The sequence below is a fragment of the Odocoileus virginianus genome, chromosome 11 (assembly GCF_023699985.2).
Source record: "Odocoileus virginianus isolate 20LAN1187 ecotype Illinois chromosome 11, Ovbor_1.2, whole genome shotgun sequence".
Lineage (NCBI taxonomy): Eukaryota > Metazoa > Chordata > Mammalia > Artiodactyla > Cervidae > Odocoileus > Odocoileus virginianus.
In genome coordinates, this window is record NC_069684.1 from 13,168,098 (window position 1) to 13,182,916 (window position 14,819).

Consider the following 14,819-nt stretch of genomic DNA (forward strand, 5'->3'; position numbering starts at 1 on the left):
AGTTTCTATAAGTACTTATTTGCATAATTCCACTCCCTAACAACTATAGAAAAAACTGGTTATTGTTCTCATTCTACACAATAGCAGTAAGAACTTTCAAAAGCTCACAGAGTGATGGAGGAGATGACACATAAAAGGGAATCCTAACACACTGCAGTGTGGACAATCATGGAAATCGCAGTACAGAGCAGCACCAGAGCATCCAATCAATCCAATCTAAGGTGCGGGGTTGTGAGAGGACTCTCATCAAGGAAGACCACCTAAAGGGGCAGATTTCAAAGTCAGCCTCAAAGAACTGGTACTGGTTAGAAGATGAAAGAAAGGAGAGTAGGAGGAGGCAGGAGCACATTGGGAGCAGAGGAGTGTAAACAATGAGGAGCAAGCAGGAAATATACAGAGAATATAGGAAATACACAGAGTTTGGACTCAAAGGGGTTAGTTTGGAAGCAAGAGAAAGATAGGTACACTTGTTCCATAAAAGATTATGAAAGCTTTTCTACTACACTTGGGAAAAGCATGAGAAAGAACATCAAAAGAAAAAAGAGAGAGAGAGAGAAATTGGAAAACATAAACTAAATGAAATGAGAGCACTGAATATGAAATAGAAAAAGTGAAACACACTATATAAAAGTAGAAGATCATCATATAGTCCTGTTGTTTTTAAACATGGGTGCTCATTAGAAACACATCTGGAGCTTTGGAGGAAAAAAAGCAATACCCGGGCATTTGTATTTTTCAATAAAGCTTTCATATACATATACGTGTGTGTGTGTGTGTGTGTGTGTGTGTGCGTGCGTGTGCATGCCCGACTCTTTGTGACCTCATGAACTATAGCCCGCCAGATTCCCCTGTCAATGAGAATTTCCAGGCAAGAATGCTGGGGTGGGTTGCCATTTCCTTCTCCAGCGGATCTTCTTAACCCAGGAACTAAACTCATGTCTCTTACATCTCCTGCATTGGCAGGCAGACTTTTTACTGAGCCACTTGGGAAGCCCATATATATATACATATACAGTATGTATAATGTGTATTTTTTAGAAAACTTATGAAATTTTGCCTAGCTAAAAAACTTATGACAGTTTGATTCTATTTGTTTGAGTTAGCATGAATAGAATGCTAGATTTCTAATTTATATTCACTCAAAATTTTGATATAGTTCCATGTTCTCTGGCATCTAGTATTACTGCTAAAAGTCTAAAAAATTTATTATCTTGGTAATTAAAAACAGTTTGATCTATACATGAGTCTCTTTTTCTGTTTTGCATATAGGGTTATCGTTACCATATTTCTAAAGTCCATATATATGTGTTAGACAGAAAAAGAGACTCATGTATAGAACAGACTTGTGGACTCTGGGAGAAGGCGAGGGTGGGATGTTTCAAGAGAACAGCATTGCAACATCTATATTATCTAGGGTGAAACAGATCACCAGCCCAGGTTGGGTACATGAGACAAGTGCTAGGGCCTGGTGCACTGGGAAGACCCAGAGGGATCGGGTGGAGAGGGAGGTGGGAGGGGGGACTGGGATGGGGAATACATGTAAATCCATGGCTAATTCATTTCAATGTATAACAAAAACTACTGTAATGATGTAATTAGCCTCCAACTAATAAAAATAAATGGAAAAAAAAAACAGTTTGAATGAGGTTTGAAACTTCTAATCCAGTTCTGAGAATATACAGAAATATTATTTTCTAAAACAAAAATAATGAGGGCCTGAACTAGAGCAGTGCAGAAAGGAACAGACAGGAGGGGACAACTAAAGAAGGATTTAGAAAGCCAACTGTCAGGACTTGATGATAGAATTTAATGGGTTAAGAAACCAAAGTCAAAGGTAACTTCCAATTTTCTTGCTTGGGAGTGAACCTAGGCAAATTGCACTGAGGCAAAACAAAGAGAAAATATGGAAAGATTTGCACATTCAGGAGGGGAAGGTGGTTTGTTCAGTCTATCTTACATTTTAAGTGCTTGTGAGAATTCCAGGTAGAAACGTCCAACAAGTAATTGTATATAGAAATCTGATCCTTGGGAGAAAGATCTGGGTTGCAGGTATGGATTTTAAAAAGTCTCCAGTTGATAGGAAATGATAATTAAACCTCTGGGGAATTAAATTTGTTACCTGATGAGACTAGAGTAAAATGAGCAGTGAAATAAGGATGAAACATAAGGGGACCTAACGTTTAAGAGATGGATTAAGTAAGAGTTCATAAAGGAGCGAGAAAGAGAGCAACCAAAGGTATGCAAGGATAACTAGGGAAGGACAGTGTCCAGGAGAAAGGGACACATCATTAGGGGATCCAAACATTAACATAAGAATTGAACAATGTTTGATCTAACAACAGGTAGTCTTCCAACAGTAGTATCAAGAATGGTGTGGGCAGAAGCTTGTTTTTAGTGGGATAAGATGTATAGACAGAGTGTTGACTATATGAAGTGATGGAGGCAACAGAAGATGAAGCTGGAAGTAAGGCAGACAGTGGGTATGACTGACAGACCAAAGAAGGGGGACAAGATACAGGATGAAGGGCAGAAGCAATAACTGTGAACAAAAAAGATAATTCACCCTCTGGGAAAAGAAAGAGTAAAAACACTGAATTATGGCTGGGTAGACTGGAACTTACAAATATACACACTTAAACAGCCTTAGCTTTATATGAAGTTGGTGAAAAGAAGACTGTGATTTAGATCCCTCATCTTCAATGAATGAATGAGAATGGCAAGAAATAAATAACCAGGAAGTGAGTAGGAAGTGCAGGAAAGAATATAGTCAGATAATATAACTTAAGATGCCTGTGGCAAAGAATAAGTGATCTTCACTGGAGAGAATCCCCAGGGAGCCGATGTCTCTTGGGAGGAGTCAGAGTTCAATTACTGCAAGGAGCTGGAACGAGTTTGAAATCCGGTTTCCAGAGGACAGGGCTAGGATTTGGGCATAAGCCAGCACTGGGGGGTCAATCAGTGGTGGGAGGAAGGGGTCATGAAGAATTTAGGGCTCTAAGAGAAGCAACAGGTTTCAGCAGAGGGGAGGAAATCCAGGGCTTCAAACACTGATGGGCATGCAGGGAAGATGAGTTTGTTATAGGACAACTGGTTCATGAACTCTCGTTATTGATCCATACATAACATATTAGGTGCTGGGGCTATATTTTTTCAAGATAAAAACTGTTTTGCCTTAGGGAGCTTATATTTTATATAATTATTACTTATATATAGGGTATTCATTTGACACTTACTTATACATTATTCATTATTCTGACTTAACTTTTCTGGCCTACCTGTCTCTTCTACTTTCGACTAGACTGTAAACTGCTTGAGGACTGTATCGTGTATGAGACGAGCTATTCCACTAGTCGAGCCAGTAAGTATCACAACATACAAGTAAAGAAATTAAAAAACCGCAAAAATTTGCCTCCTCAATTATAATCAGTTTTTTTTTTAGTGGAATGAAACATGTTTTGATATCAGTAATCTATGCAATATCCTTAGGTGGTGCACTTTAAATTTCTAATGTGAGCAGAAATCTGGACTCTATTTTAATGTCATTCCTGAGACCTAAGTATAACTTTAATGCTACAGAAACTGAATGTACAGTTATTTCATCATTCTTAGTCCATCTGTTTTCATGGTATAGTTTTTCTTGAGTTCAAAGGGCTTGATATTCAAATATACAACTGATCTGTGTTAAATGAGAAGGAAACCATTTGAGATTTAAAACCTACACTTGTGGTCTCAGTATACTCTTTAACCGAGGAATTTTCACAGTTCATCACTGACTCAATATAGAATTTACACATCGCATATTAATCTCAAGAGGAGGGAATTTAGCTGGGAAAAAGAATCACTAATCAAATGGTTAAAAACCTAAATTTGCAATTTCAATGTAATTTACTGCATAGCACTATCCTCTAAGACTTTCTAGGTATTAGTGAGTTAGCAAACGACATAGATAAACACAAATAAAAATAGAGGAGCAGCATGCTATATGAAGGAAAAGAAAATCTACAGCAGTTGCTGACCCCAGTGGGAGCAGCTCCCAGTTCTGCTATATGTTAGCAAAGGGAAGAAGAGATGATGTGTTTTAAGACAGAGGAAACACACTTCTAAAATAAAAGCATTTTAATGCTGTTTTAACCCTTCGGCCTCACAAGGGATTGTGTTAATTCATTATCACTCATGAGCAAGCATAAAAGTTTGATGAGCTTGTCCACATCTGTTCTTCATCTTAGTTACCAACAGAGATTCCAGTATGTACAATTACCAATAACGGCAGAATCCCCCGAAGAAATGATAAAATATCTCACACATTGAGCCCCTTTCATTGTTGACCTGCTTTTCTTTGACCAGTATTTGTTTTTCCTTTATTACTGTTTATTTAATGTATATCTCATTCATAACTGTGCTTAGCACAAAACACAGCACCTGGAAACAGTAGGTATGCCAAATGGAATGAATGAATGTATAAATTAATTAATGAAAGAAACCAGCAAATGTAACAAGCTCTGTCCAGGTAGAAATATTAACTAAACAATAAAAGAAGAGAATTTAATTTGTTGCCATGGCTGATGCTTCAAGATTTGAAGCAATGCTTACACCTACCCAACACATTAAGACTGAAACTTTTGCTCTTGTCACCAGCTGTATTAGAAGCCAAACATGTGTATCTTCCAGTGTGTGACACTTGGGCATTCGTAATTTGAAGAAAACGACCACCAGACATAAGATGATGAGTGTCATCTTCTTTGAGAAGCTGACCATCTTTATGCCATGTTATTTCTGGTACTGGATTCCCTGTAACAAAAAGACATTTCTGAGAGTTGGCTAATTATCACATCTACAATTGGTAACTAAAAGGATGCATTTTAAATAGTGCTGCAATGAACACTGGGGTACATGTATCTTTTCAAATTACGGTTTTCTCTGGATTATACTCCAATACAAAATTAAAAAATAAAGAAGAGGATGCATTTTTCATTCATTTCCCTTTTTAATTATTCCACTTCTAAAAGAATGGAATAGCTAATTCATTTAAAAATAAATTTGCAAACATAAGCAAATTTACAATAATAATCAGGCTTATATTTTAAAAATATACAAGTGAAATAGTTATATTAGTCTTTGTGTTTAACTAAATTCATACCACACCTTGGGCTTTCCTGGTGGCTCAGATGGTAAAAAATCTGCCTGCAATGCAGGAAACCTGAGTTTGATCCCTGGGTCGGGAAGATCCCTATGGCTACCCATTCCATTGCTCTTGCCTGGGTAAGTCCATGGACAGAGGAGCCTCGCGGGCTACAGTCCATGGGGTTGCAAAGAGTCAGACACATCTGAATGACTAACACACACACACACACACACACACACACACACACCATACCTTATGCTATTACAATTAAATATTTTCATAGTAAAATACATTTAAAAAAGAATGGAGCATGCATTTTTACTAAAATTGCTACTCATGAATACCTTTATATGCATATTAAATTTCTAAAGATTTCATATTTTTGAGGGAAAGCTGCAAATAAGGAAAGCCTTTAATTAAACAATTCAACAACCAGGTATTTTGTGTTTGTATCAGGATTCTAGCATAGATATACAGATAGGTAGAAAGATAGAAATAAATAGTATTATTCCTTTAATATTTATAGCCTTTAGAAAAAATACCTTTTGTATTTTTAATGAGACTTTTAAAAATACTGTTTTAAATTGCTCAAATTTTCTATTTTTGAAAATGTAAAACTATAAAAACAAGTTCTGTTAGGAAAGTGGATGAGGATGATATACTAAGGCCCCACTGTATTGGCCATGAAGTCTGTTCTATAGCCCTAATAGGGCAGGAAAGCAAACTCACAGGTTCACCTAACTGCTGAGTATAGGACACATGGCACGCTGTGTCCTGACCTCACATCTCAGGAAGAGACAGTGGGCCTCACCCAAATAGAAACCCTGACAGAAAGGCACATCTGTACAAGCATGCTACCAGCTGACCCAGACAGAATCCCAAGTTGAGCTGCATGGTGAAGAACTATCTCTGCTGAAGCAAACTTTTAGTCTGGAAATGGAGACCCTCAAGTGTGCAGATACCAGTGCAAGGGATTGGTTAAACATGATGCTTCACTGGAAACTAATAAAGCTCCAATAACAAAATAACTGACTCTAAAAATGTGGAGGTCTATGAATAATCCTCTTAAAGAAGACTAGTAAACAAAAGTAAGAAAATAATGCATGAAGAAAATGAGAAGTTCAACAAAGAAATAGAAACCACACACACACACAAAAAAAAACCAAAAAACCTACAACCAAACAAACAAATGCTAGGGCTAAAGAATACAATGACCGAACTAAAGAATTCAAAAGAAAGCCTCAACTTCAGACCTGACCAAACAAAAGAAATAATCAGTGAACTAGAAGATTTGAAATTATCTAATCAGAGGATCAAAATGAAAAAAAGAATGAAGAAACATGAAGAAAGCCTTACAGGAGTTACGAAGTACTATCACCGAAGCAATATTCACATTATGGGAATCCCAGAAGGAAAGGAGAATGAGAAAGGAAGAGGAAGTATATTTAAAGTGATAATGTCTGAAAACTTCCCCAAATAAACATTTACATTCATGAGTCCCCAAAGATCCCAAATAGGCTGAACTAAAAAGGGCTACATTTAAATACATTATAACTAAATTTTAAACGTAGTAAGAGGAAAGCAACACATCACATACAAGGGAACTCCCGTAAGAGTAGGCAGATTTCTCATAAGAAACTTAGCCGGCTAAGAGAGAATAGCCTAAGATACTCTCAATATTGAGGGGAAAAAAAAGCCTGTCAACCAAGAATACTAAAGCTGACAAAATATGAATAAGAGATTTTCCCAAGCAAACAAAAGCTGAGAGTAACAAACAAAAACAAAAACCACCACCAGACCAGTCTTCTAAGAAATTAAAAATGGCATTCTTAAATGGAAATAAATTAGATATTAGAGCAGAAATAAATGAAATAGAGTACAAGAAAACAACAGAAAAGATATAAAACTAAGAACTGGTTCTTTGAAAAGATAAAATTTACAAACCTTTAGCTAGACTAAGAAAAAAAGAGAGAGAAGAGAGAGGATCAAAATAAATAAGATTACAAATGAAATAGGAGACATTACGACTGATACCACAGAACTACAAGAATCATAAGAGATTACTCTCCAAAACTATAGCCAAAAGGCTGAACAATCTAGGAGAAAATGAATAAATTCTTAGAAATACAAAACCTGCCAAGACTAAATTATGAGAACACAGAAAATTTTAAACAGACCAATTACTAATAAGGACATTAAACCAGAAATCTAAAACCTCCCAATAGGGAAAAGCTAAGACCAGATGGTTTCAGTGATAAATTTTACCAAATGTTTAAAAAGGAATTAATATCAATTCTTTCCAGACTCTTTAAAAAATTGACAAGGGGACATTCCCCAACTCATTTGAGAAGGCCAGCATTACCCTGATACCAAAGTCAGGTAAGAAAGAAAACTACAGGCCAATATCCCTGATGAATACAAAAACAAAAATTCTAAAAAAAAAAAAAAAAACAAAAAACCTAGAAAATGGAATTCAACATTAAATTAAAAGGATCATGCACCACGATCAAATGGGATTCATCCCTGGGATGCAAGGATGGTTCAAGACACAGAGAAATATAATACATCACATCAACAGAATGAAAGATAAAAATCACATATCTGTATCAGTAGATGCAGAGAAGCTTTTGACAAAATTCAACATCTGTTCATGGTAAAAAAAAAATCTCAAGAAGTCATATATAGAAGGAATATTCTTCAATATAAAATAGGCCATATAACAACTCTGCAGCTAACATCATACTGAATGGTGAAAGAGTAAAAGTTTTTTTTTAAGACCAAGAACAAGATGGGAGTGCCCACTCTCACCATTCCTATTCAACACAGTATTAGAAATCTGAGCCAGATAATCACACACAAAAAAGAAAGGGCATCAGAAGTTGTCTCTGTTTGTAGATGGCATGATTATAGAGAAAATCCTAAAGATTCCACCCAAAAAAACCTGTTAGATTTAATTAACAAATTCAGTAAAGCTTCAGATACAAAATCAAGATAAAAATCAGTAGCATTTTATATACTAACAACAAATTATCTGCAAAAGAAATTTTTTAAAATCTCATTTAAAATAGCATCAAAACAAAAAAATACTTAGGAAAAAGTATAATCAAGGAAGTGAAAGATCCCTACATTGAAAACTATAAGACACTGATGATATAAATAAAAGAAGACACAAATAAATGGACAGATATCTTGTATTCATGGACTGGAAGAATTAATATTGTTAAAATGTCCATATTACTCAAAGTTGTTTATAGGTCCAATACAATCCCTATGAAGATTCCCATGGCATTTTATTTTTAAACAGATACAGAAAAAAAAATCTTAAAATTTGTTTGAAACTACAAAACACCCTCAATAGCCAAAGTGATCCTGAGAAGGAAGAACAAAGCAAGAAGCATCACATAGCCTCATTGTAAACTATATTACAAAGCTCCAATCATCAAACCAGTAAGGTATTCCATCAAAAAAGACACATAGCCCAACGGAACAAAATTATAAATAGAAAGATAAACTGATACATATTCAATCAGGAGGTTCAAGAATACTCAATGGAAAAAAACATTCTTTTCAATAAATAGTGGTGGAAGAACCAGATATTCACACACAAAAGAATGAAACTAGATCCATATCTTATACTATGTATAAAAATTAACTTGAAATGGATCAAAGACTTAAATGTATGACCTGAAGCTCTAAAACTCCTCAAAGACAATACAGGGACAAAGCTCTTTGACACTGGTCTTGGCAATGATTTCTGAGATATGACACCAGAAGTATAGGCAACAAAAGCAAAAACAAACAAATGGGACTATATCAAACTAAAAAACTCTATGCAGCAAAGAAACCATCAACAAAATGAAACGGCAACTATAAGACAGGAAAAATATTTGCAAGCCACTATCTGATAAAGTGGTTAATATTCAAAATATGTAAGGAACTCATATAACTCAACAGCAAAACACACACACACACAAAGATACAAAGGATTCAATTAAAAATTTGGCAATGGGCCTGAATAAATATTTTTGCAAAGAAGATATTCAAATGTCTGACAGGTACAAGAAAAGCTGTTCAATGTCACTAATCAACCAGGAAATAAAAATCAAAAACACAACGAGATAACACTTTACACCTGTTAGAATAGCTATTACCAAAAACATAGGAGTTACAGATGTAGAAAATAAACTTATGGTGACTAGGGAATAAGAGAGGGGAGGGATAAATTGGAAGGCTGGGACTGACATATACACACTACTATATATCAGATAGGTAACTAGGAAGGACCTACTATATGGCACAAAGAAATCAGATAACTAATAAGGATCTACTGGATGGCACAAAGAACTCTCCTCAATACTCTAATGACCTGTATGGGAAAAGAATCTGAAAAAGAGTGGACATATGTATATCAGATTCACTTTGCTATACTCCTAAGACTAACACGTTGTAAGTCGACTACAGTCCGATTAAAAAAAAATTTTTTTTAATTACAGTTAATGACAAGTGTTGATGAGGATGTGAAAAAAAGGAATCCTTGTACACCTTTGGAGGGAATGTAAATTGGTATAACCCCTATGGAAAACAGTATCACAGTTCCTCAAAAAACTGAAAATAGAATTACTATGTGTCCAACAATCTGAAGAAAATGAAATCACTATTTCAAAGGAGACATCTGCATTTCCACGTTCACTGCAACATTATTCACAATAGCCAAGACAAGGAAATAACTTAAGTGTCCATAGATACATGACTGGATAAAGATAATGTGACTTATGAAAAACTATACATATAATTTAATGTTATTATTAAATACTATTATTCTACAATATATAATACTAATATTAAATACTATATATGTGTGTGTGTGTGTGTGTGTATATATATATATATATATATATATATATATATATTTTAATATTATCCAGCCATGAAGAAGAAGGAAATCCTAACATTTGTGACAACATGGATAAACCTTGAGGACATTATGCTAAGTGAAATAAGTCAGACAAAGACAAATATGGTCTGATCTCTCTTATACACAGAGTCTAATAAAATCAAACTCACAGAAATTGAGAACCCATTAGTGATTGTATAGGTAGGGGGTTGGAGGTGGGATAAATAAGTGAAGGTGGTCAAAAAGCACAAAATTCTAATAACAAGATAATAATCATGATTACAGTTAATGATACTTATTGTATACTTGAAAGCTGCAAGAAAGTAGATCTTAGAAGTTCTAATCACAAAAAAAGTGTGCAGCTATGTGAGGTGATGGATGTTAACAGTGTGGTAGTCTCTCTGTGTGTGTGGATGATCATTACGTTGTTCACCTTAAAGTTATGCAATATTATATATCAATTATATCTTGATGAAACAAAAATAAAAAAGGAATTTCTAAAAACCAAATGACAACATTAAGAAGCTAGAAGGCTCAAGATAAGATGTTATAAAATTTAGGCAGATAGTCTCTATGCATAGTCGTTACCACATCATTCTAAAAAAAAAGAAAACAGGTTACACAATGTATATGTGACAGTTTTTATATCTGCCTTTCTAAAATGAAAATACTTCCTTGCTTTCATAAATGTATTATAGGGCATCTAAACAACAAAGCAATAAATTAATTGAATCTTCCTTAAAACTCTTACTTTCTATAAAATGTATGGGCTGCTCCAGTTGTTCCATTAAAACTGCAAGGTCATGTCTTCACTAAAGAGATGGTCTCAGAAATGTTCTCTCATAGATTTATTTGTATTACATACAACACAATGATTCATGGGGAAAGCCAGTAAAATTGGCTTTAGAATTTTCATTTTTATTCATCTCCATTCTCTTTATCATATACAAACATGTTAACTAAAGGTGACAATTTTGATCATAATTGATGGTGGGTAACTATTACTGATGCTATCCTTTCACCAAAATTATTTCTTTGAAGAAAACAGTAAAAAGGAAAGGAAGGTACAAACGTAGGGAAGGAAGGAAAAAAATAACAGGAGGTGGGACAGAAAACTCCTACCCACAAACAGAAGAAGTAAAAAAAAAAAAAATTTACCTAATTCAAAGAAAAGACCAGAATGTATTTCTTTCTCTGTCTCTGTTCCATGCTTCTCTCCCCTCCTTTTTTCACTGTTAAGAATTTCCTTTTTATCTCCATAGAATCTGAAAGATTTCCTCTTATATTTCTACCATCTATACTGGTTTAGAATTCAATTTCAAATGCTTGATTTTTCTCAACTAATTGTGATGTAACTGAAGGCAATGAATAGCCAGTGAGCTGAGGAAGGAATCTAAGAGATGAGCCCCTTACCTGTCGCTTCACAAGTCAGTGTAACACTCTGTTTCTCTTTCACTTTCACATCTTCAAATGTATTTTCACCCACGATGTGAGGTGGTACTTAAAAAAAAAAGAAAGAATGAAAAAGGAACAATTGTAAAAGCAGTTTGGTTATTTATAGGTATCTCTTTTATATTTTTTTATTAGGCTGTACCCTTTAAAACAATCCAAATTCTCATTATTATTTGTTTACTAGAACAATGTTACCATGTTGCTTGATCAATTCTAAACTATAAAGTTACATGTCATAAATTCAATTATAATGAATTTTATTATATGTAAATCATGAAATCCAGATAAATATGTCAGCAAGTCAATAAGTAAGAAAATCTATTAGACACTTATTTCTCTCTCTACAATTCAGATACAGAGTCACATTAAAAAAGTTATCACGTTCTTAGAACACTGGTCAACAATTGTGAACTGACAAGACATGGCATTTCAGCCATTTTAATCCAACCGATTACATACAAACTATTCTGACATTGAATTCTTGCCAAGAGTCACAATCCAGGGGCCAAAGAATACATAAATATAAGATCAAGCTGCAGATAAATGTTAAATCTGCTTCCAGAATGTGTTTAAGATAATTTTATTTTTTTCTGTTGTTGTTGTCACTCAGTTGTGTCTGAGTCTTTGTGACCCCATGGACTGAAGACTGCAGCATGCCAGGCTTCCCTGTCCTTCACCATCTACTGCAGTTTGCTCAAACTCACGTCCACTGAGTCAATATTGTAAACTGTATAAATACCTAATACTGAAAGTCGAAAGATTTTTCTTTCTTCACCAGCTGCGTTTCTTACAACACATGTATACTGGCCAGCATCTTCTGTTCTGGTCTGTATCAATCGCAGAATCCTACCTCCTGGAGAAGCAAACCACCAGATGACTCAAAAAGAAATCTGTAACTTTACAAGTTTGCCATGCAGTGCTGAATTTTGGTAAAATTTAATCAATTCACTTCAAAGTCCTTTAAAATATATTTATGTCAAGCTTTTTTATAAATATCACATTTTAAGGCTGTATATAACAGAATGGATAATTCAGAATAATTTTCCAGTTTAATGGACAAAGAAAGTTAATACAAACCCAGGTGACACCAAGCAAGAAATGGAGTTTCACAGAAGTGATGTTTGAACATAATCTTGAAAGGTAAGCATACTTTAACACAGAAAGGAGTCAAGAGATACCACTGTAGGTAGAGTATGAGGTTATAGAGGTAGAAAGTAGGTGTGGCACCTAAAACAACAGGGGGAGAAGATAGTGAGAGATGAGACTAGTTGGAGTATGACCAATTTTGAGGATTCTGTGGGTGCTCAAAGGCAAGGTTAAGGAATTTAGGCTTTATTATGTTCACTAAAGGCTATGGAAGTATGTAAACAAACAAAGTCATGGTATGATTCATACTTTAGAAAAATAACTGTGACAATGTTTAGGAAGATTCCCAGTTTTCCATGGAACATATGAAATGGAAACATTAGAAAGAACACTACACCAACAACCCAGATAGGAATGACATCAATTATATAAGGGATGGATGAAACCATAAAGACTGACAACCAGTTTTCAATTTGAATTTCGTGGAATTCTAGAGCTATTTATATCAAAGTTTATGAGGGTCACCTCCCTTTACTAGCATGACTCTGATTTTTTTCCTTCTTATAGTCTGAACTTCTACATAATGAAGAAAGATTCTGGTAGAGTGGGAATGAAACTGATATGCTGAAGGGTGTGATTTGGAGGAAAATTCCTCTTAAGGATCAAGGAAAGAGGAGTCAGCAAATGAGACTGAAACATATTGAAAGAGCAGAGTCCTTGAAATCGTTTGAGAAGTAATTTCTAAGAACAAAATGTAAATCACTTCTTAGATTTTGTAATAATTTTTCATTTGGTATATTTTTGCTTAGTACTCTGAATTTGAACTAAAACAATTGAAATGGTTAAACATAAAATTTTCATGTAAATATTCACCTGGATCTGAATTCATCAGGAATTTCCATCTGCTTTCTGTTTTTATAAACACAGCAAGTCCTCATTGAGCTTTTTTTTCCTTTAAGCAACCTACTTATCCTCAACCCACTGAAAGATGAACTTTGTCTAGCATCTTACTTAGACAAAATGGATTACCAAATTCAGTCTTTTTCCTCAGTTAAATTTAAGTAAGCAGAGTTGAATACAAAAATTCTCTAAACATGTCAAAAAACTTATATTAATTAAGAAAAGATTCAAGCACTCACTACTAATTCAGATTAGTGAGACCGTGAGACCACACTATGATGCCAGTTGAGAGATATTATTAAAACAATACAACTTTTATGAGTCATTGCTGGCTCAGCAAACCTTAACCTCATAAATCTCACGATCTTTCTTTTCTCTTTGTTTCCTGGTCCTATCCCTTATTCCAGTGAAAGACCAAAAAAAAAAAAAAAAAAAAAAGATTTGACAGTAAGTTAGACTTAGATGGAGACATTTCTTGTACCTATTAAATTTTTATAGCAGCTATCTGTTCTTGGCAGGTAACTTCATAACAATGATAGAGCCTTCAACAATGGACTGCTTTCAGAAAAACTTGACTTAACGTCTCAGGAGAACTAATCTTAATGAAACAGAAAGGGGCAGCAGATCAAAGAACGAGAGAGTCATATGCCATTCATGTGATTCTCAGTCATCAAGTGCACAACACACATGCTCAGACTGTAAAAGTGAATGACTCCTCTGGCAGCATCACAAGGTGAAATACTTTTAACGTGTTCGCTCAGGGATCTCCATTTGCTAGTCAAGCAAAACAAAACTATATGATAAAACCAAAACACTACTCCTTTGAATCTATTATAGGCCAGAACACCTCACTCTGTCCTGACTTTTTCATTTCCAGGAGCTCTGATGTAGTTATATTTAAAAAGTTTCCTACTTTTTCAGCAATTGAGAATGGAAAAAAAACAAAAATAATACAAGGATATTCTTAAGAGAAGATAAAGTGTTCAGGTTTTTGGTAACCAAATTATCATAAAATCTTTGCCATCACTATGCATTCTCTAAGATCAAGAGAGGATGGAAGTCTCAAGAAAATGAATGCACTGTAGGACATGGGAAAGTTTCCCAGGATAGGGAGACCCAAACTTTTTAGCTGGTTGTCTATGACAATAAAAGGAAACATGTTATTGGATGCTTAGGACATAAGCAGGCACTGTGCTAGCTGCTTTATACATATTAACTCATCTTTATAAAAATCCCTAAATACTACTAATATCTTCACTTACAAGTGAAGAACTGAGGTTAGCAAAGTGAAGTAACTTGCCTGAGGGCACAGATCTAGTATTGTAGGCAATGTGTGCATGCATGCTCAGCTGTGTCTGACTCTGT

General features: G+C 34.7%; 1 protein-coding gene across 1 annotated transcript in view; it reads right to left on the reverse strand.

The window, feature by feature from the left end:
* HMCN1 (hemicentin 1) overlaps positions 1–14,819 on the reverse strand; it is a 514,767-nt gene that overhangs the window by 146,790 nt on the left and 353,158 nt on the right. Inside the window, exons 47-49 of the mRNA XM_070473938.1 lie at positions 12,208–12,321; positions 11,430–11,516; positions 4,597–4,788 (exon numbers count right to left, since the gene is read on the reverse strand). Coding sequence (XP_070330039.1) covers positions 4,597–4,788; positions 11,430–11,516; positions 12,208–12,321 — 393 coding nt within the window. The remainder of the gene's footprint in view (positions 1–4,596; positions 4,789–11,429; positions 11,517–12,207; positions 12,322–14,819) is intronic.